Source organism: Mastigoproctus giganteus, chromosome 7 (assembly GCF_048544385.1).
Source record: "Mastigoproctus giganteus isolate SK-2022 chromosome 7, ASM4854438v1, whole genome shotgun sequence".
Lineage (NCBI taxonomy): Eukaryota > Metazoa > Arthropoda > Arachnida > Uropygi > Thelyphonidae > Mastigoproctus > Mastigoproctus giganteus.
The window spans coordinates 194,420,025-194,444,691 of NC_143581.1; the positions used below are offsets into that span (position 1 = coordinate 194,420,025).

The window sequence follows — 24,667 nt, forward strand, 5'->3', positions numbered from 1 at the left end:
GTTTTAACGCATTTTTAAAGGTCATTTAAGTTAAATTTTTCTCGCCAAACGAGACGTTCAAAGCCATGAGCCATCGATAAAATCGCCGATAGTGGGTGGATAATATTGGCATAACCAGAACACGCTAATCACTTGAACATTCCGAATCTCTTCACAGTATTAAGTCGGTTATAAACGTAATTCAGAATATAGTCATAAAATTTGTAGCCGTCCTAGCAGTAGTGAACATAATGGTAGTAGCGCTATCGTAATGGCTTAACTTGAAAATAACGGACTAATTAATCGCTAAGAGTTAAAGCTATTAGAATTACAATTTTTGGATTAAAATGATAATTTATGGTTATAATTTTTGTTAATTAAAAACAAATTTTGAGAATAAAATATAATAGCTTGTTCAATAATTGTTTCATTTTATTAATAATATTTTAAAATACCTGCATGTGCATGCAGGAAACTTAAGTATTTAATTTTGTTTTTCAAAAAAATAAAAATAAATAGCAATAAGAATTTCAAGCCATACCATTGTACATTTGAGTCAGGAACTGAGTAGTGATGAAACTATTTGAATATCATAATGGTGGAATTTTTTTTGGGGGGGGGGGGATATATGTTATGAAAGTCACTGTAATGACATATATCCCCTCCCCAAAAAAAAACTCCTTTCTCTAAAATGCTAGCTGTTTAGTCTTCACCACTGACTGCATGCCTCATTCACCAACTTCATAAGTACCTGCACTTAACAGGAGACTTTCAGCATTAGGCCTTAAGTTACGTAGCTTTCCTAGGCATCTATTTTAAAAGTTTTACAATGGACTTTTATAATGTTAATAGTATTAACATGATATAACTGAAATTTTCTGAATGAAAACAGTGCATTGTTTTGCTCAGCCACAAGTCTATATGGTTTCACTTGTAGCTTATTTTTAATTCCAAACATTTTACACATGTACTAATATAATGTAAAACCTTTTGCCATTGGAAAATGCATGGTGGTAAGCATTGATAATTTTGTATGATATAAGGAATTTTACAAATGTAACAAAAATATATAAAAATAAGAATAACACACTATTGGAATTTCTGGAATTCAGCATTCCATTCCAGATGTGTTAATCCTAATGATGGACCATGCCAATGAGGGAGACCCATTAGTTGTATGGTGCACTTATCCAAGAGGATCGATGCCTAGAAGTCCAACAAATTGCAACATAGCTGAACATTTTACTTAAAGAGTCCATGAAGTTACTTTTTTTGTATATGCTTCAAAGGGCATTGTGTTTACAGCGAATTACATTCAAAATTCAACCAGAATTAATTTTTCACTGAAAATAGTGATTGTGCATACATTTAAACAACGTTTACTTCAAAATAGCATCTTTAAATAACAATTTGATTGTAAAATTTTTGTTGGAAATAGTCCAGAAAATAATTTTGTTCCATAATTTTTGGCACAATAGCTTACACTTTTTTGAAATAACAACCTTTCAATGAGTATACTGTGTGAAAAGTGCTATGTTCACTTCTGTTTCCCTCAGAGAAGCTATCTGACAAAGCCTTTTAACAATTGTTTTATTCTTGAAAAAAGAAAAAAAAAAAATCATATAGCACAGGATCCATTGAGTAAGCCAAGTACTCTTATGCTCTTATTCCATGTTTAGTGAAGTACTATTTAACCAAAATGGACCTGTCATCAGGCACATTGTCATACGGTAAAATTCAGTCCTGTTGAGTGCAGTCTTTTTTCCTGTCTCAGATGACCAAGCACTTCATTATTCAACTCTGTAGGTCATACTTCAAATTTCTGGATTGAATGTTAAGTGAGTGATGCCTTTTGTATTAAAAAAATAAATAATAATAATAGATCCCTCATCATTCTTGCTGTAAAAATGTAAAATGTAATTGTTGTAGGTATGAACCTTTTTTTAATTATTAGTGAACAGAATTTGACATTGGTATGCTTTAATTTTTATATACCCAGGAGATTTATTTTTGGGAATATTTTGGAATGTCCCTTCTGTAATACATATAGATCATTAGATCAACCCCCTGTATAATGTGGTACTTCTAAAATACGGTTTTGCTCTAACACGATTGATAAATTATGGCAATCCTCGCACAACATGGTACTTATATAACACAGTTTCGCACTAACACAGTTAGAGAATTGCGGCAAACCATGCATAACATGGTATTTTTGAGCTTTTGTCTGGGGGAAACCCTGCTATCATGTTGGATGTAATATTTTTCAATGTTTCAATTATTTTTTTTTTTTTTTTTTTTTTGTGAATCCTTTCTGTTGACTTGCTAGTCATTATGCAAAAAAAAATATTGGGGAATCCCTGTGTTAGGTACTGTGCTATTGAACGTGCTTGTTTTGAGACCATAAAAATTTGTGACTTTGAAGTGTGCAGTTTGTGACTTTTAAGGTTTTTGTGAGGTTATTTTGGTTTTATTTGATTGTTTATAACTTTTTCCGGGTATGTATAACTAAACTTTGTTCTTAAGAACCGTGTTGGAATAATTTCTTTGTTGTGAATTAATTCCAGCCCTAAATTATGCCTAAGGAAATTAGGCATAATTTGGTAACTGCTGATTTATTTAAAAGATGGTTTCTAAATTGTTTTGTACCAGTTGTAGAAAACTATTTAAAGCTGAAAAATGTAGATTTCAAAGTTTTATTACTATCGGATAATGCACCAGGCTATCCAAAAGATTTAAATCATCCAAAATGTTGAAATAATGTTCCTACCACCTAATACAGCTTCTTTAATTCAGCCACCAGATAAAGGCATTATATCTACCTTTTAAAACTCATTACATCAGAAAATCGTTACAATGAATTTTGAAAAAAATTGATTCCGCATCTATTGAAGTGATGGAGGCATCGAAGCATTTTTCAATTGTGGACTGTATCGGCTTTATCACTCAAAGAAGTAAAACCATTAACACATGCATGTTGGAAAAATGTATCGCCAGAGTCGGTTCATTCATGAAATATGGTCAAACCGGCAGAAAACAGAATCGGTGCAATAGTAGAATTTGCTAATTTGGTAGGAGGGGAAGGTTTTTATGATAAGACTACTGAAGACATTCAAGAATTACTGGTAGAAAAGAGGCTGGCAAAGCAGATTTGGTGGAAATGGCATCAGAGATAAACCAAATCAATTCAAAGGATGATAGCACAGATGAAAATTCTGAAGTTACAAATTTTGCACTAAAAAGCATATGGGAAGGCATAAACTTAGCCGAGCAATTAGAATCTTATTTTTTTTTTATTGCAGATTCTTCAAGTGGAAGGAACACAAAGTTCAAAAGGGAGCTTCAAAAATGCTTGGCTCCATACCATGCAATCTACAAATATCTGTCAAGCAAAAGCAAACAATCACAGAATACTGATATTTTAATGAGAGCAGAAGATACACAAAATCTAAAGGTTGCAGAAGAAAGTTCAGAAGGTAAAGATATTCTGCAACAGAGAAAACATTCTCGTTTGTTTGTGCTCAGCAGAAATGAAGAGGCAGACAATTAAATGAACATACATTAACCGACATATTATGTCGGTTAATGTATGTTCATTAACTGTTTAGTTAAATTGATTAACTGACATACTATCACAGTTTGTAAGACGTTTGTTGAGTTATTACTATATTTAATAAAAATTAAGTTTCCATTAGTTATAAAAAATGTATTTTTGCTAGCTTTTGGAACTTACCCCCTTTTTGTATTGGTTCTTAGTCCTGTATAACACGGTTTTGCACAATACAAGGGTTTATAGGAACCTAACTACTGTGTTATTGAAGGGTTACCTGTACTTGATAGAAAAGAAATGTTCCCCCAAACTGATTATATCACACAAACTCTATGATTAAATCACTTATCTGTTATACCCCTTCCAACTTTTTGTCTGCCTCACCCACTACAGGCATGGCCCAGCATTACGTTTGCTGTCAGTTAAATGTGATAATACAACTGTAATATAATGTTTAAATGACATGTTGCACATGTTATTTTGATCAGAATACTTGAAATGAAAGCACTTCACTTGTGTAAAAGTTTAGAATTTATTTATTACTAATAAGAGTTTAACAGTCATACATTTTGTGCATGTTTTCTTTTCCACTTATTCAGTGATTAAAAATTTAAAAATAAGCTGGTTTACCTGTTAATTATCTTTGTCATATTTTTAGGTAAATTATTACTTTTAATTTTGTTTTATTTATTTTTATTTGATTAGGAAAATATAAGTTTTCCTAATCAAAGCAAAGTTGCCAGAGATTAGTATTAGCATTGGTATTGGCATATGATGCAAGAAAGCAAGCATCAGCCAAAAAAAAAAAAAAAAAAACCACTTCCCATTCACTTATCCGTTCTCTCCAAAAGTTTGTCCAGTTCTTTCTTGAATGTATTTAGGCTATCAACTTCCACAACAGCAGATGGAAGTTTGTTCCAGCAATCAATCACTCACAGGCGAAAGGCAAATTTCCATACATCTATTCTGCAACTGTCTCCTCAATTTCAATTTATACCCCCTCCAGTGAGCAATCTGAGCAAGAGGAAGAATCTCATCAGCACTGAGTTTGCTCAAACCATTCAAAGCCTTAAACACCTCAATCAGATCACCTCGCAGGTGCCTAGTCTCCAGTAGCTGCAATTTGCAGAACTTCAGCCTTTCTTGGTAAGAGCACCCCATTGCTCCCCTCACCAATCTTGTTGCCCTTCTCTATACTCCTATACTCGTTCCAACAGCTCTACATCCTACCTAAAATGAGGCCTTCAGACCTGCATGCAGTACTCAAGGTGTGGCCTGACCATCGCCTTATACAAAGGGATAATCGCATCCTTATCCCTGCTAGCAAAGTTCCTGTATACCATTGACAAGACCCCATGGGCTGCTCTGGCAGCCTTTCTGCACTGCACTGAAAACTTCATATCAGACTGCACAATTACCCCTAGGTCTTTTTCATTCTCCAGCACCCTGAGTGTAGTGGAGAATGAAAAAGCACAGTTGGTACGTTACTCTGGGGTTACTGCTGCCCATATGTAGTACTTTGCATTTGTCAATGTTAAACTTAAATTGCCACCTCTCAGCCCATCAGCCTGTTATACCTTCATCAATATCATTGATAAATATAGAATGTAACAATAGCCCCAACAGCAAACCCTGGGGAACTTCACTAATAACATTAGTCCACAACAAGCAGTGTCCATTGATTACTACCCTCTGTCTTCTTCCACTCAACCATCATTTTATTTATAACAGCAACTTTCCCTTAATGCCATACTGCTAAATAAAGATATTTTAATAAAATTAATACTAAGGTATGCTCTTTACTTGTGATATTGCTATTATATTACACTATCATAGTTGTTATAATCATCACAAAAAATAATGATCAGTTTGGTGTTTTTGTGAGAGTGAAATATCAAGTAGTTTTCCTTAGTATTAACCATTAAATACTTTTGACAGCTTTTTGTATTAGATTAGATTTAAGATTAAAGTTAAAATTAAGATAATTGACAACTTTGTTTAGATTAGAATAAAATGAATAATTTAAGTAAAAATATAATAGACAATTAATTGGTAAAACTGTCATATTTTTAAATTTGCAATCACTGAGGAGCAAAAGAGAAAATCCACAAAAATAGATGCATAAATCGATTATAAATATTTTACAGGTGAATTACTTTGATTTCAAGTATTTTTATTTAATTCATTTTCATGAATATATATTATATCCTGATTATTATCGTCTCAACAAAAAAAAAAAAGAAGAAGAAAATAAAAAACTTACTAATTCATCCTTCCACCAGCAAAGGACCCTGTTGTTCAAATAGTGAGTCATAATTAACAAAGAAAAACAACTTCTCCTTTAGTTGGTAACTTAGAGGCATGTGTATTTCTGTTGTCCAACATAAAGTTATCTGAGCAGTTTGCACTGCTCAGATAACTTCAAACACAAACATCTATTACAGCTCATGGGGTTCTCTCACTGATATACATGCATTTTGTCAGTAGAGACATGGAGGTGATTATCCTATATAAAAGGCAATGGTTAAGCAACATTTGAGTAATGTATACAGGTGTGGAAGCCTCATTTTAAGAAAGATGCATATCATTTGGAACAGGTACAGAGAAGAGCAACCAGTTTAGTCTGTGACACAAAAGGGTACTGTAATCATAAAAAGACTTTTACAGTAAGAGTACCCTTTTCAGCACTTGGAAACTAGGCACCTGTGAGGAGAGTTCATTGAATTATTTAAAACTTGAAGTAGATTAAGAACTAAATGCTGATGACATCGTTACTCCTTTGTAGACCACACACACACACAGAGCTATCAACTTAAATTGAAAAAGGATGATTGTAGGACAGATGTGTGAAAATTTGTTTTCAGCCAGAGTGTAATTGATTGTCGGAATCATCCGCTGTTGTCAAAGTGGCTAGTTTGAATAAATTTTCATCTGCTGTTGTGAATGTGACTAGTTCGAATAAATTTAAGGAAACAACAGACAAATTAGAGGAGATGGACAGGTGAGGCAAGTAGGTTTTTTTTTAGCCGATACTATAAGCTTGCTTCCTCTTGTGTCATTTGCCACTGCTAATACTATTGCTATTACATCTTTCTTCTTACTAAGTCTGTCATAGGTCCACCTTAGAACACTGTAGTTCTACCTCCCTCCCTCCCTGCATATATTTTTTTACAAATAATAGAAAAAAAGGGAGACAGACCAGGGACATAAATTTAGTTTTCTATTTAAAAGTTTTACAAGACCTATCAGATTTAGCATTAGTATTAGTCATATAGTGCAAGGAAACCCCAAGCTTTTGCTGCACCAGAATAAAAATAAAAAATAATAATTAATAAAAAAGTTTTACTAGGTCTACTAGATGCTAGATATAAATAACATAATGGATCATTAATCTTTTGCAGATAGACTACCCTGATGTACAACTGATGCGACCTGGTCAGCGGCAATCATGCACTACTATGAATCTCGAGAAACTGCTGGCACTGGAACAGGAGGAAGTGTCAGTTGGTTTAAACACTCGACATCGTATACATTCAGATGGATGCGATGATCAGTATCATCCCCACCTGCAGGTAGCAACTGTTTATTTCTTTTTTGTACTTATTTTAAATTTACATTAAATATATTTCAAGATATTAACATTGTTAATATATAATGAACATTAAAGAAGTTAATCTACCATTATGTTCAGAGAAGATTTATATGATTTTATACACAATAACCAAAATTAATATTAAAATGACTTGTACTACAATAAGTTTTTACTGCACACATTAAACTGGTTCATTATAAATCATGTTGGAATTATAACTTTTTCGGGTGAATGTATACTTCCTTTAATGAGCAGTTTTTGTCAACCAGAAAATGTTTAAAATTTTAAACTTGACAGTATTAGGATATTTAATAATTTTAGTTTAAGATGGTAAGTTTTGAATTTTTATCTAATTTCCATTGAGAAATTAGATCTGCCAGTCCTTTAACTGGTTTGGGTAATAATTTCAAATGATCCATATTTGGATTAAATAATCAACATTCTGGTAAATTTGTGTAATGAAAAAGGGCAACAACGTTTCTGATTTTTTTCCTTGATGGAAGTTGTTAACTGCTCTTTATTATTTATTACTATATATATATATATATTATTAATATATATGTATATACACTCATTAGCCAAAACATTGGCTTACTTTCGCCATGGTAACTGCTTGCACCCAGTGTGGCATGGACTTCAGAAGACTGGAAAGTATCCTGGACCATCTAGATAGAAGGATGCCCCAGACTTAGGAAATGGAGTGAGGTACTGATGTGGACTAGCAAATGCCGTGTTCCACTGCATCCCACAAATGTTCAATGGGATTGATGTCAGGGAAATTTGGTGGCCACGGGAGCATGTGAAATGCTTGGACATAATTCTTAAACCATTCCTGCACAATGTGGAGCTTGTGACACATAACTTGTCTTGTTGAAAGAGTTCAGAATCTACTGGTGCGGGTGTGTTTGGTGGGGATGAGAAGACCCAGTGATGTTCATGAAAACATCCCCCATCCATGATACCCCCTCTTCTAGCCTGTTTTGGTCCAATCAGGCAGTCTCATTGCAGTTCATCTTCTCGTTGTCAAATATGCACCCATCCATTGGCATGATAGAGCTAGAACCTTAAATTATCAGACCAGGTGACTCTTTTCCAGTCATCCAATGTCTAGGAATGGTGCTTGTATGCCCACTATAGGCAGAGGAAACAATGGTACACAACATTACACATCTGTAGTGTTGTGTACCATTGTTTCCTCTGCCTATAGTGGTACACAACACTACACATCTGTCCACTCCCCACACACTTTTTAAATCTCTGGTCTTCACAGAGCTCTGTGCTACACAGAGTACACAATATGGAGATGGGAGAAACCCCTGGTGCCATAAGACAACTAACACACTTTGCACTTTATAGGCAGAGCTATTGATGATGGTTGATCATCATGGGCACATGAACAAGTCACCTGCTCTGTAGGCTTATTCACACGAGCATCCACTTGATAATTGGCTTTGAAACATTGCTCTCTGTGCCCTGGTGATCTGCTGTTAATTGAAGGATTGTGAGCCCTCTGTTGTTCTGAACAGCACATGCCATCCACCTCAACTATCAACTGGTAGTAGTCTCCCCATCCTGACATGTTAGGTGGTTGTGTGTCCCTTTTTAGACCATTCTCACCACACCTTCACTACAGTGCCTGCAGTTGCTGAGATACTAGCCCACCTTTCCAGTGCCTTATATTAAATAATTAAACTTCATATCAACCAGTACTTGAAAATATTTTAATACTGTAACTAAAAACACTGTATTTACAATAAAATAATTAAAACTAATTTAAAATATATAAATAAAAACAATTAAAATATGACTGAAAACAGATATTAAACATTTAAAATATACCGTAACAACTGTAGCTTTCGGAGATGGCAGTCTCCTTTTTCAACAGCACTCATTTTGCTGTATGTCACATCCTTAAATAGTAGGTCCACGGCATTCGTTACATGGTTTCCCAGGAATGTGATTGATATTTCCCGTTTGCGCACCAGAACCGGAAATGGCTCGGGAGCACGCTACCCAAAACCATTCATCGTGTCCCAAGACAACCGTTTCAAAGAGAGGGTGTAAACCTACACCCTTATCTCTATTAATGGTATTACTGGCTGCCACAATGCGTAAGCTCTCGAGCCATTTACGGTTCCAGAACCCCTGTGCATGATCTGTGATAACAGCATCCTCCGGGGAGATCTGATGTTGCTTCTCTCAGAATTGCTCTGCCACAGCAGACTTCCCATAATTTGCAGTCTTTATTGCATTCATGTGTTCCCCCAGCCGGTCCTTAAGTCGCCGCCCCATCTCTCCCACATAGCATACCTCACAATCTGGGCATTTAATTTCATAAACTACCCCGCTGCTGGCTTCCTTCAGTATGGGGTCTTTAACTCTTGATATCGCTGTGTGCAACCTCCGTCCCAGTAGTTGCACACAGCATATTTGACATCATATAGGTGTGGAATTTTGTTTGTCTAGTACCACCATGGTCTTTCAAGACGTCATGTATAGGCAGGTCCATGGCACAACCATGGGTTTCCCTATTAGCACCATTGTGGCCAATTTGGCTATGGAAGAATTGGAATTGAGGATTTTTAAGGATTTGGAATTTCCCATACATAAATGGAAAAGATATATCGATGACATATTCACCATTATTCAGAAGGGGAGAGAAGATCAAATACTCAATGTGCTTAACAGCTTCTCCCCATTTATCCAATTCACCTCAGAGGTGGAGACAGAGGGAACCCTACCATTTCTTGATGTGTTGGTGGTCAGAGAAGGATTTAGGCTTAAGACCAATATTTATAGGAAGCCTATGTGCTGGGGTCAGTATACCCATTACAACTCGGCACAGACCAGCCAACACAAAAACAGAGTAGTCGAGGCTTTAATTAATAGGGTGGGGTCCCACTACCACCTCAGAGGATAAAGATAACAAGATTATCAGAGTCACAGCAGACCTTAAATGTGGTTACCCCCAGAGTGTCTTAGACAGACTGCATACGTTCCTTACTATCCGGGCCTCACGGAACGCGTTGCACGAATAGTTCGGGGTGTCAAATACGCTGTGTGCAACTACCGGGACGGAGGTTGCACACAGTGATATCAAGAGTTAAAGACCCCATACCGAAGGAAGCCAGCAGCGGGGTAGTTTATGAAATTAAATGCCAAGATTGTGAGGTATGGTATGTTATGTGGGAGAGATGGGGCGGCGACTTAAGGACAGGCTGGGGGAACACATGAATGCATTAAAGACTGCAAATTACGGGAAGTCTGCTGTGGCAGAGCAATTCTGAGAGAAGCAACATCAGATCTCCCCGGAGGATGCTGTTATCACAGATCATGCACAGGGGTTCTGGAACCGTAAATGGCTCGAGAGCTTACGCATTGGGGCAGCCAGTAATACCATTAATAGAGATAAGAGTGTATGTTTACACCCTCTCTTTGAAACGGTTGTCTTGGGACACAATGAATGGTTTCTGGTAGCATGCTCCCGAGCCATTTCCGGTTCTGGTGCAGAAATGGGAAATACTAATCACATTCCTGGGAAACCATGTGACGAATGCTGTGGACCTGCTATTTAAGGATGTGGTATACAGTAAAATGTACGCTGTTGAGAAAGGAGACAGCCGTCTCCGAAAGCTACAGTTGTTACGGTATATTTTAAATTTTTAATATCTGTTTTCAGTCATATTTTAATTGTTTTTTTTTAGATATTTCTTTAAATATTTTAAACTAGTTTTAATTATTTTATTGTAAATACAGTGTTTTTAGTTACAGTATTAAAATATTTTCAAGTACTGGTTGGTGTGAAGTTTAATTATTTAATATGAGCTTTCCCAGCCTCGTAGGCCTATTTAGAGATATTTCTAGTGCCTTGCAAACTGTTGATTCTTGCTCAAGGATGCTATGTTAATATCATTACTAGCTTCGTTGAACTTGATAATTTTGAGAATTTTGTCCTTTAGAAGATGTAACATATAACAAGTTATTGATACATTCAAAAACTTACTGTTTGAATTTATAATAAGTAGTTAATCAAGTATTAAAATTTTTCAAAGTATTGAAGGCATTTTTTTTGTGGAAAAAATGCCACTGAAAATTACCATAAATTTTTTTGAATTAATCACCATTAAATGAAATGTACTTCCATAGTACTTGGAAGCACTTCCATGTTATGCATAGTACTTGGCATATTCAATAAGCAATGGCTAAAAATTGCATAATAGAGGTCATGTGTTACATGTATCAGATGATTGAAATGTTTAAATTATATATAAATAAAAAATTTTTTTACCTTTATTCCCATGCAGTCTCTGTTTTAAAATAGGAAGTCTAAACATATAAACAAAAAAATGTGGGAAAAAAAAAACAAGTTTGCTTAGTCAAGGAAACACAATTTTCAGTGTATAAATTCAGTAATTCCCACACCAATTGCAAGGAATATGTTTCTGAAAGTTGTTGCATTTGGAAAACTACAGTTGGCAAGACCCATGAAATATAGGGGGGGTGAGGATAAACCATAAATATGCCAATAATGTATATATGAAAAAAACATGGTATACTCATTTTCCATTTATATAACATAAAAATATGATAAGATTGATAATATCATATTAAAAGAAATATACATGCAAAATGTTGATCATCTTCCTGGATTTCTCTTTCATTGATGCAGAAAAACATGGTATTCTATGAGGTGTTATAAAAATAAGTTTAAAACACGTTTTTGAAACGTATGAAGGTTAATTAGAAACACAAAAATCTATAAAGAAGCAGTAAAATATCCAACAACATACTGTATATGTGGTACTGATAAGTAAATCATTCAAAATAGCTGTAGTGGTTCCCAAACAGTGTGTGTCTCAGCCTCTTGTTGTTCCATGGCCCTCTTGATGTTATCAGTTTTTTAGGAGCATCAGTGACTTTTTTTTCCCCTTTACAAATATGTATTCATGGGCCAATTTGCATGTTGTGTGCGGTGAAAACCTGGAATAACTTATGGGGAACCTTTCCTCCACTGCATGAGATCGACTAACTACAGCGCCAATTGAAGAGACCTTTTAGAAATTCCTCCAGTGATCGATGGATTCAAACCTAGACCTCCCCAAATTATGACAAGTGGTACAGGCACTTCTCAACTTATGTAAATTCGACTTTACATAAAAAACTTACGTAAAGTCGAATGGCCAGTGCAAATTGAAAAAAAAAAAAAAAAATATATATATATATATATATATATATGTGGAAATGTATTTTGCATCCTGTAGGAATAAATGAAGTTATTGTGAAAATATCGTAATGTGAACCCCCATAACACATTATTTTATTTATTTATTTTTATTTTTTGGTGATTCATTCCAAGACCTTGGAAGTTAATTTCGTATAGCCGGCCCGGCTATGTTGTCCGGCCGGAGAATGAACTACACTTTCATTGTTATCATATGTTCCATTATAGGAATCAATTTTGAATGCCTCTGCGATATTTTTCTAAAGCATATTTCTGGAGATCACGACCATAACCAATTTGCACTTTCCAATTTATTGAACTTTTCTGTTAGTGCAATCTAATATAAACGGGCAGCAAACTCAATATTGCATTTGCGATACTACCAATAACTGGAATTCTGTGGGTTTTTACGTTATTTTGTTACCCCTTCACTGAAATCTTCAATCATATAAAAAACATAAATTAAATTTTCAGAATTTTCTCTTCATTCTTGTTTACTTGTTACAATGATGAAGGGAAAGGGACAAATGGAAAGTGCAAGTGGTGGCAGTGCTAGGAAATGAAACAAAAATGATTAAGAAGTACGAAGTAAGACAACATTTGTGATCTATTGTAGACCTTCCCAACCAGTGTGCCACAAGAGATTTAGTTTTATAAAATTTTCATGGGTATAAAAAATCAAATCCAATTTGTACAACCCTTTGAAATTGTATTGGTTTGTAATTTTATTATATGAAAAGATATAAGAGCCTAATTAGAATGCATTGTGGCATCACTGAGTATGGCTGAATATGATTTCCTCCAGCCACTGATTTTAGTTTATAAGCACTTCAGTTTGACCTTTGTTGGAAGTATAAAAATTAAGTTTTCTTTCTTTTTTTATATTTACTCTTTTTTTTAACTTAAAATTTGAAAAATATCTTTTTAATGCAAGGCAATAAAATGATTTAAATCATTTCTTATGCAAGAAAAATTTTTATAATTTAAAAATAATCAGAAAATCAGCGGAACACTTTAAATATATATGATAATGTTTTTTTCTCTTATCTTTGATAAAAATCGATTTTTTTTTATATGAAAATCGAGTTCAATATCACCGTTTAAATGAGAACAAATGAGATTTTACTTATTTTAGTCGCCATTTGTTTTTTGTTTTGCCTATCGGTTTTTTCAAATCATTTTGAACCAGCTTTCACATTTTTCTGCTGAACAGATATACATATAATAAGTTATTGCTTACTTTTAGATATAAAAATCAACGTTTATATACTAAAAACAAATAATTATTCAAAATATATTTATTAAATTGCTTCATTAAGAACTTTTTATATTTAACCAAATTTAATTTTTGTAGATATTTGTTTTCCACCCATAATGAAAATCTTTTTGAACAGAGCTATAAAGTCATCAGATTCAAGGGACAAAGTAGTCAAAAAAAAAAAAAAAAAAAAAAAAAACCCAGATAAAGCCGGTATTTAAACGATATAATGAGGAATATATTAAATATGGATTTGTATGATCCTATAATACTTCTGTTCCTCGACCCACGTCTTATTTGCCTAAAAGAGTTATCAAATGAAGCAATGGTCCCAAGTAAACTATGCCAGAACCTTACCATGAAACATCTACCATGTGCAGAAAAAGATTTGAATTTTTTTAAGCATCTTCAAATGCAAAATAGGAAGCAAAATTCTTTTATGAATTCGATTACAACACTATCAAATAGAGTTCAAGAGGCTGGTTATAAGGTCACCCAATTGGTAGCCAAATTCAAAATGCTCATGCAATTGCAGAATCCCTTATTTTACCAGCCTGCATTGAAATTGTTAATGCTATGCTTGAGGGAAAAAAGCAAAGCAAATTAAAAAAGTGCCACTTTCAAATAACACTATTAGTAGACACACTGAAGACATATCAGATGACATAGAAACAAAATTAATTCAGAGAATTATTGAATCTAAAAAAATTTTCATTGCAAATTGATGAATAATAGCACTAGTTAGAATCATTAAAGAGAAATGCTTGAAAGAACATTATTTGTTTGCAAAGAACTGCCAAATCACACTACTGGGGTTGAAATATTCAAAGTGGTAAATGAATACTTTGAGATATATAAGATATCATGGAAAGATTGCTTAAGCTTGTGTTCTGATGGTGCAGCAGCAATGACTGGAAGACCTAAAAGCTTTCCGTCCAGAGTTCTTTCTGAAAGCCCGGAAATTCAGGTAATACATTGTTTTATTCACAAAGAAACTCTCGTATCTAAAAGTTTGGCTGTGGATCTGAATTCCACATTACAAGATGTTATCAAGATGGTGAATTTAATAAAATCCAAGCCGTTAAAGTCTTGTCTGTTTTCAGGTTTGTGTGAAGAAATGGGGTCAGAAGTCAGAATACTACTCTCTGCTATTCACACTGAAGTTCTTTGGCTGTCCAAAGGATGAGTTTATGAGCTAAGAGAAGAGTTAAAATTTTTTTTGTGAATAATTCTTACTTTGCAGATTTAATGCAGGATAGTTATTGGCTCCAAAAAGTAGCTTACTTTTTGGATATTTTTTTTTTTTTATTCAGGTGCTCAAAAATTTGAAACAAAAAAAAAGCCAACACGAGAACCACGGGAAACTTGTTAGTAACTTGCGAATCACTCATTCATAACTTGCCGCCATTGTTATACAATACAACGTGTGCACTGAACTAGATAGAGTAAGGTCTAATGGAAAACTAGATAGCGTAAGGTCTAACGGAAAACTAGACAGCGTAAAGTTTAACGGAAAACTAGATAACGAGTATAGTAGTATCAATTAATCAGTAAAATTTAGTAATCTTATTAAATTTCATTGTCAATTGAATTGTACTTTAACTAAATAAATATAGCGACCTAGTTTTTACAAACGTAACATCATAAATTAATACATATAAGTTGACAGGAGATAAAGTCATATAACATAACTCAGAGATAACATTCGATACCAAAATACATACATATATATATATATATATATATATATAGTGATATAACTGCATTGGCATATAAGTTTAGGGTTATATTTTGTATCGGAATTTTATTGAACTTGAATAGAAATAATGACTCAGACCAGAGCAGCAAAGCAAAAGGCTCAAACTAATGGAAGTGCTGTGGCACAGGGGAGAACTGAGGGGGGCAGTTTTCTGAATCACAGTCTATTGAAATGCACTACTTGTTTGATGTTTGTGGAGCAATCAGGAACAGGACATGATATTGCCAAGGAGAATGTTTTGTGTGTGCGCGTGATGTAAGGAGTGCGAGGGAAATCGGGCGCCAACTCAGCATTGTTATGGGCTTATATGAGAGCTTGAAGGACAGGGTGGATGCCCTCGAAGGATTTATATTGAGGGGCCCACCAAGCTCTCAGCTGCCCATATCAATGCCAGAGCTTGCACTAGAACATCAAGCAACACAGTGGCAAACCTCAAGGCAGAATGCGCTGGTCCCAAAGGAACTAGTTGTTGTAGGTGACTCTATTGTCAGGGAAACGGGGAACATATTGTGCAAAAAGGATAGATGGAACAGGACCAGGGTATGTCTAGCAGGGGCAAAGGTTGATGGCGTTGTAGAATAGATACCATCTTTTAAGGGCACAAAGGGTGATATTGTTGTACACATTGGCAATAATGATATTTAGAGTAGGAGACCGGCATAATTACTTAACAAGTAGAAGTCAATGCTGAAAAAAAAAAAAAAAAAAGCCATGAGTTAGGGTTGAATTTGAAAGTGTCTGCAATTCTGCGTAGACACGATAGGAGGGAGTATATGATGAGAGCCTTGTCTATCGATTCGGCCCTGGAGAGATTGTGCAAGGCTGAAGGGGTAGAATTTTTCTCAGCCTGGTCTGTGCTTGTTAACAGGAGAGACTGCTTCTACAGGGATGGGATACACTTAAATATAAAGGATGCAAGAATATTTGCTGATGCTATCAAGGCAGAGTTAAGTGGGTCGGAAAACTGCTAGCTTGGGGGGATACATGGACTAATAGATTAAAAGTAGCTGCTGGCAGAGGTAAAAGTGATTCTTGCACTACTTCTATTGAAATGCAGTTGAGCAGCAGCCTGGAAAGCAAGGTAATGGGGGATTTCCAGGACTACGGGAGTCATAGTGGAACAAGTGAATACATGGGCTGTGTTAGGGTAACTAAGAGTAGAAACAGGTGCATGTATACTTGCATTTACACCAGTGCTAGGAATATAGTTAATAAATTTGATTAGCTTGAAGTGCTAATCAAGACATCAAAGGTAGATATTGTTGGGATATCAGAGACATGGTGTCACACAGACATAAGCAATGCAGAATTGGAATTTGGGGAGTACAATGTGTACAGAAAGGATAGACGGGACAGAAAGGGAAGAGGGGTTATGCTGTTTGTTAAGAAACACATAAAATCTAAGGAAGTGCATCCAATTGATGTTGGTGGACAATGCAACGTTGAGTTTGTTTGTGACAGCACTGGGAAAGGAAAAATGAGAGTAGGTGTGTGTGTGTTATAGCCAAATGAATCTGATGAGTATAATGAGCAATTGTGCTGAGAAATAAGAGTGGGCCAGGAAATCAGTGTGTTATAATGGGGATTTTAATTTCCCAGAGATTGACTGGAATTTGTGGGTTGGTCACTCACACACTAGCAAGGCTTTGATGGATTTATTGGATGATTGTTTTCTACAGCAGCATGTTCGGGAGGCAACTAGAGAGAGTAATACTCTTGATCTGATTATCAGTAATGATTCTTCATGCATCAAGAATCTGCAGATAAAGGAACCACAAGGTGGCAATGATCACAGTGTGCTGAAGTGGGATTTACTCGAAGCGGTAACTACCATCAAGGGTAAAGGGAAGGGTTTTTGCTTTCGTAAAGGTGACTACGGTCTGAGACATACTTAAATTCTATATGGCAGGACCAACTGATGATGTTACCAACAGCAAATTCAAAATGGGAAACATTGAAAGAATTAATCTTGGAAGCTACTAGGCTTTTCATACCAACAAAGAAATATTGTTCAAGATATAGGCCTAAATGGATGTCAGATGAACTAATTAGACATGTGACAGAGAAGAAAAATGCATGGGATACATATAAATTAACATGTGACACAGAAGCCTATGATAGATATAAGCTGGTCTGTAACCAAGTCACAAAGGAGGTTAGGCAGGCAAAGGCAGATTACGAGAAATCTCTGGCAAAGATGGAAAGAAAAACAGCAGAGTTTTATTACTTATGTAAACTCAACAAGGAAGGAAATGAATCAGATTGGTCCACTTGATATCGATGGTTCAACTGTTAATGATCCTGCTCAGGTAGCCAACAAACTAAATGAATATTTTTCATCTGCATTCACACATGAGAAGTTATTCAGGGAAGGGAATGCCAGAGATGTATTCACCTCCGGCAGTAAGGTAGATTATCTTGTAATAACTAAGAGTAAAGTGGAGGAGAAATTGTTGAAGATAAACATGAGAAAGGCACCTGGGGTGGATGGAATCTATCCAGTTATATTAAAGAAGGAGGAAAAGGAAGTAAGCAAACCCTTGGCCATAATTATGAGAGCTTCCCTGGACTCAGGGGAGGTACCCATGGACTGGAGATTTGAAAATGTGATCCCAATTCACAAAGGAGGATCAAAGGGGCACAGGTAATTACAGACCTGTTAGTTTAACTTCTGTTCCAGTGAAATTAATGGAGGCACTGGTTAAAGAAGCATTGCAGGATCATCTAGACAAGATTTCAGTTATAGCTCGGACACAGCATGGGTTTGTTAAGGGGAAGTTTCGTCTGACTAATTTGATTGGATACTATGATGTAGTCATAAAAGAACTGAATGTAAAGAATAACTTTGATTTTAGAATAACTTTGGATCTTAGAAAGGCTTTTGATACTGTTGCACATGGAAGACTGCTGCACAAATTGTGGCATTGGAGAAAAATTGCTGCTATGGATAAAGGGATGGTTGAGTGGGAGAAGACAGAGAGTGGTAATCAATGGACACTGCTCTTCCTGGACTAATGTTATTAGTGGAGTCCCTCAGGGTTTGGTGTTGGTTCCATTGTTGTTTTCTGAATTTACATACGATATTGTTGATGGTATATCAGCTTACTGTCCAAGTTTGCAGACGATATGAAGGTTGGCAGGGTCGTTAATGATACTAATGACAGTACACTGCTGCAACAGAATCTAGAAAAGTTGAGCAGATGGGCTGAGAGGTGGCAAATGAAGTTTAACATTGACAAATGTATAAAGTGATGCATATGTAAAGCAGTAATCCCAGAGTAACGTATCAACTCTGTGGTACAACACTGACAGTGGTAGAGAATGAAAAGGACCTGGTGGCAATTGTGCAGGCAGATATGAAGTTTTCTGAGCAGTGCAGACAATCTGCAAGAGTAACTCATGGTGTCTTGTCAATGATATAACAGGAATTTTTCTAGCAGGGATAAGGAGGCAATTATCCCCTTGTGTAAGGCAATTGTCAGGCCACACCTTGAGTACTGTATACAGGTCTGGAGGCCTCAATTTAAGAATAATGTAGAGCTGTTGGAATGAGTACAGAGAAGGGCAACAATTAGTGAACAGAACAAAGGGTTGCTCTTACGAAGAAAGGCTTAAGTTTTGAAAATTACAGTATCTGGAGACTAGGCACCTGCGAGGTGATCTGATTGAGGTGTATAAAGCCTTGAATGGTTTGAGCATGCTCAATGCTGTATAGATTCTTCCTCTTGCTCAGAATATTCTTCTGAGCAGGCATAAATTCAAATTGAGGAAAGAAGGTTGTAGGATAGGTGTGCGGAAGTTTGCCTTTAGCCAGCGGGTGGCTGATTGCTGGAACAAATTTCCATCTTTCGTTGTAGAAGTTGATAGCTTAAATAGATTCAAGGCAGAACTTGACAAACATTTGGAGTGAGGGGATGAGTGAAATAGTGTATTTTTTTTGGCTGATGCTATATAAGCTTGGTTTCTTGCATCATGTGCCCTTGCTAATGCTAAATGCTAAACTTTTAGCAGTCAAATGCGTTTCCCAGTCCCACACCTTCTCTCTGCATTCTCGGTTAACAGATGGTGCATGTTATCGTTAATGGCAGTAGAAATCAATAGCATGTATTGATTAGTTTTTTTCTCATTATTAAAAGCAGATTTTTGGAGTTCACGAGTGTTCGTAAGTTTCAGCCTTCACTGCCGAAATTTACTTATGAGTATACCCTCCAGACTGCCTATCTTAAGGTGTTTATCCCCTCTTCACACTGTTTTAACCTGATAGGAAAAAAACTTCTACTTCAACTACCGATAACACGCACTGTCTGTAGTAGTTGTTTTCGTATTGGGTTAAAACAACGGGAAGGGAGGATAAACACCCCAAGACTGAGACAGTCTGACTGTGTACCCAAAAGTAAATTTTAGCTCATTCATGAACTCCGATAATCTGCTTTTAATAATAAGAAAAAAACTAATCAATACATCGTTATCAACTTCTACTGCCACTACTGATAACACGCACCATCTGTTTACCGGGAAACGCTTTTGACTGGTAAAAGTTTCTCATGCTTCTCGTGTTCGCTTTCTTTACCTTAGCCAAAAATTTGATTGGAATCGAAATCCATTTGCATTATCCCTAGAAATTCCAGCATTACATTTTTCAATGAAAGAAAGAGAAGAGCTGTCTTTGTTATTGGATTTTAGGAGCATCGGCATCTAAGGCCATGTTGCTCTGTGTATATTGTCTGTAAATTTCATGTAAGCCATTGTCGATTTTCTGTTTGCTGGACTGAAAACCAAAGTGTCCGGGAGAAAAAACCATGTTACCCTTGCCTGAGAATGTCTAACTCAGTCATGTTGTGAAAAGACTCATAAAAATTCCTCCCGTCATCGACGGGATTCAAACTCAGTTCTTTTCCACACGATGTGGGGTGGACATCGATTCTGCCCCTTTCTACTCACAATGGCGGAAGAGATGTTAATTTTAAGAAATGATCGCACCCTTCAAGTACAGTTTAAAGAAATTGATTATCTGAATTTTGGTTAATGGGGTGAAAGGAGTTTCCTTCAATCAGAGAAAAACCAATTGACACTCTTCTTCCATTTGCTACCTCCTATTTGTGCGAACCGTTTCTCGTCAATGGTGACTATCAAGAATTCAAAGAGATCATCATTAAAAAGGCTGGATCAGGAATTAAGCATAGCCATTTCAAGAATAAAACTTGATATAAAAATGTTATGGTCACCAAAGTTAAAGTTTCTCATTAAAAACAATTTGGAAAGATTTTAATTGGAAGTTTTGTATGAATTTAGTATTAAATATTTAATACCTTCTGTAGTATTTATATTTTACTTTTCTTATCATAATTATATATGTAATATAACACAAATATAGTAAATTTTTTTACAAATTCTTTATAGACACCCCAAAATCTGCCCAAGTGTATCTCTGTGTGTGCCGTACAAAATTTATGAATTTTTCAAGTGTGCCCTGGCGCGAGAAAGGTTGGTAAGCATTGATCTGTTGCACAGGAGTTAGGTCTCACTGCTTCAACAGTGAATACTATTTTAAAGGACAGTGCACATATAAAAGAACATATTAAAGGATCAACACATTTAAGATCAACAGTGCTCACAAAACAGCATTCAGGTGATATATCAAGATGGAAAAACTATTAATAATATGGATAGAAAATCAGATTCAGAAGCAAGTGCCCCTGAATCTAATGGCCATTCAAGCAAAAGCAAGAAGTATTTATGAAGATATTAGGGATAAATACAGCGAACCACAAGCCAAGTTTGTGACAAGCAACCGGTGGTTTAATAGGTTCAAGCATTGTGCTGTTTTCCACAGCGTTAAAGTAAAATTTTTGTAATTTTGTACACTTTAATTTTCCTATGCATGAAATAAAAAAATTAATAAATAATTTTATTTACATGTTCATCAAACATTTATTTTTTGCTTCAAATTCAGCATCTATAATTGTGACTGCTCCATAAGCATTTAGAGAAATTTGGACTTACATAAGTTGGAGAGTGGCTGTATACTGTCACAGAGCAAGGCCTTCTCGTGTACAACAAAGATTAGGTAAAGTTCCATTGAACTCAATGGCAATTGAACCTCAGTGGAATGTTCACTCATTATTTGATGAATGCTTACTTCAAGAGACTGCTCAGCTAGTTTTGAGAGTCACCTGCTCCCATCAGTTAATGAAAATTATGGGTGCATTTTTTCTTTTTGCTTCTTCCTCCTCCTACCCTCCATCTACAAATTATTGGATGTAATGGTTGCTTTATAAGGTTTATAAAAATAGCTGCTGATTACAATTCAGATAAATCACAAAGGTTGAGTAGATATAATATTCATGCACATATAAATATTAAAGGAGAGAGAAATGAAATGTGATTAAAATTATGTATTGCATTTTATATATCAACCAGTGTTTATATTTCAGTGATGCATAGTACCTGACATTATTCAAATAAAAACACCCAAGACATTAGTTTGCAGTTGACCAGTCACAAATTACATAATAGTGGCATGTTCCATATAATGTGAAAAACATTCCTTAATAGAATGCAGGTTTATAACAAAAATGGATGTTACAGAAGTATGTTAAAAAAGGAATTACTGTATATTTTCTTAATTTCTAGTATTCTGTGCATCATTTCTGTGTTATACGTGTATTACTTTCATCAAAAGTGAAGAAAGGAGGTCATATATAAAGATTTTCTTACGCAGGATTATTTGATTTAATCATTTATTTCAGAGGAAATTAGATATTTTATAATTTGTTAAACATAAGCTCCCTCAGTAACTAGTTTGGATGAATGCTAATGTGCATGTATTTATTGCTTAATTGAAATAATAATCATATTAAAAATAATTTTTATTTATATTAAATATAAATATTTTTTGCAGCTGCCACTTGAATTCCAAACAATGCTGCACCGTGGGGAGGCACTGCTTAAGTCCAATCGCAGTTCTCACAGCAGTGATACCTCATCAGCTTATTCAGGATCTGATACAATGCAGTCTATTCAGTCATCACTGGAAGATCAAGAAGTGGATCTGTCAGGGCTTATTGAGAGTGTTGTTGATTCAGATGAGGAAGAGGAATTAGTGGAAACTTTAGATGTAAGTATTGACCTAGATAATTAACAAATGAGCCATAAGTCTACTTTTGTCTCTTTGTGGAATTGATTGGAAAAGGCTGACCCCGCTAGCCAGGTGGGTAAAGTGCCTGCCTGGCAACCCATAGGTCGCGGGTTCGAATCCTGCCTCAGGCTTGGATCAGAGTAAAATGCAAAAACTTTGGGAGGTGCATTATGGCCACAGAAACCGATGTGCCAACAACTAACAAAAAAAAAAAAAAAAAAAAAAAAAAGATTGGAAAAGATATTTCTAATGTTTTTCATGGGTGAAGTATTATTACTTCAGTTTTCTAGTACTGCAGTATTTAACAACCAAAAATAAAAAAAATTTAAATATTAAAACTGTCAATATAAATTTTAATATTCCACCAGTGTGATCCTCAGTTTTGATCTGCATTATTGTTTATTGTTTAATTATGAAGTATAGTCATAAAAGATTCTTTATGGTTCCGTATTTGTATACAAAATGCATCAATTGCCAATTCCTGCACTGATTTTTTTGTATAACTTTTTATTTTGACTTCAGTTTATTTTACTCTGCATCAAAAGTGAAAGTGTGTATTAGTAGTGAGCTACTGGCAAATCTCATTTTCATTTTCATCATACAGTTATTGGGACTGGAATACTTGTTATATTCTATAGACTTTACAGACTTGTGGGACTAGTGTTATGGCATGGTTAATGCTTTATGTGGAGAGACTGGAGCACTTTTTTAATGGCGATTCAAAGAACAAAATGAAACAAATACTACTTGTGCTGGGTTGAAGGTTGAAAAACCAGGACTTTACGACACATTCTACTCGAATTTCTATAGATTATAATTTTCAGGAACAACAAAGAGGACAATTGTTCTAGAAAATAGAAGTAGAGGGAGTAAATGAAGAAGAGAAAAATTTAGTGTAATTAGTCTGGAGATGAACCTTGAATGGATGTTGACTAGTTGATGCAAATGGTAGAAATAGTTTAAAAGAAAAAAGGCCATATATATTGTATATTATAAGACAGTGCACATGAAAATATGTAGAAAAAGCATGTAACAAAAATTGTACATTGGTAGTGGGTGGGGAGTAAGTTTGTTTTGGAGGTGATTGATTCTTCCAAGTACTCTCTTTTGGATAAAGTCAAGAGTTTAGATCAGATTTGGGAACAAATATCTCATAGTAAGAGGGATTTGAGATTTGTACATAATTAATGGCTGGAACAAAAGATTGTAGCTTTTTCAAATGCAGAAGAAGCAATGTTATGGAGGTTTGTGCCAAGAAAAGTAGAAATTAAAAGAGGTAAAGAAATGAGTTTTTATTTAGAAAATTGTTGAAGATGAACAAATGTGAAGCAGATTCTTTCTTTCTTTCTTTCTTTCTTTCTTTTTTTTTTTTTTTTGTGGAAGGTAAATCAGGATTATCGATAACTAGGTTCTTCCTTCCTCTATTAGAGAATTATTTGTGGATCAGAATTTAACTGTGAGTAGGAGTTCCAGTTAATGAAAGAAGATAATTGATATGTTAAAGGAAAAAGAGGTGAAAGAACAAAATCTAGGTTATTCCAACATTGATTGGAGAAGTCTGAAGACAATGAATCATTCACAATAAGGAAAACCAGATATTCAGTTGTAAAAGACAGGTGACAAACAGAATGGGATCTTGCTTTAAAGGTATTTATGCCAAGCCTGAACAAATGTATTTGAAAATTAATAAAAGATTAAATGTTTTGGACAGTGTAGTCAATTAGTGTTGCCACCAGTACATCCTGTATCATGGTGACTTTATTTACTCTTCCCACCCATATTTCAACAAATTTGTGTACCATACTATCAGGGTTGCATCATCACGAAGCATGAAAGTAGTTTCCTAGTTCCCTGGCCTGCACAGTTACAGATCTCAGCCTAATATTTGTAGAATAAAGCTAAAGGGGCTACTTCTGTCTTCTACCTAGGACTTAAGAGAGCTACTCTCATTTTTCATAGTATGAATAAGGCGCCTCTGTAGCCAGGTGGGAAGGAGCAGCAGTGCGTAGCACATGCTTCTTGATTAGACCGGGGTTCGAGCCCTTCACCACCAAATACGGAGGATGCAGAAAGGTCAGGGAATGACCACCGCATATCCCAGAGCAATATGGCCTTAGTTGCTAATGCTCCTAAAAACCAAAATAACAGCAACAAAACTTAGTATGAATAT

The 24,667-nt window shown here is 35.2% G+C and overlaps 1 protein-coding gene across 5 annotated transcripts in view; it reads left to right on the forward strand.

Moving 5' to 3' along the window:
• The window catches only part of LOC150083512 (rap guanine nucleotide exchange factor 2-like), a 471,197-nt gene that overhangs the window by 304,196 nt on the left and 142,334 nt on the right, over positions 1 to 24,667 (forward strand). For all 5 annotated transcript variants that reach the window (XM_090378045.1, XM_090378046.1, XM_090378048.1 and 2 more), the window contains 2 exons: positions 6,931 to 7,101; positions 22,261 to 22,476. In XM_090378045.1, the coding sequence (XP_090234171.1) occupies positions 6,931 to 7,101; positions 22,261 to 22,476 (387 nt within the window). The remainder of the gene's footprint in view (positions 1 to 6,930; positions 7,102 to 22,260; positions 22,477 to 24,667) is intronic.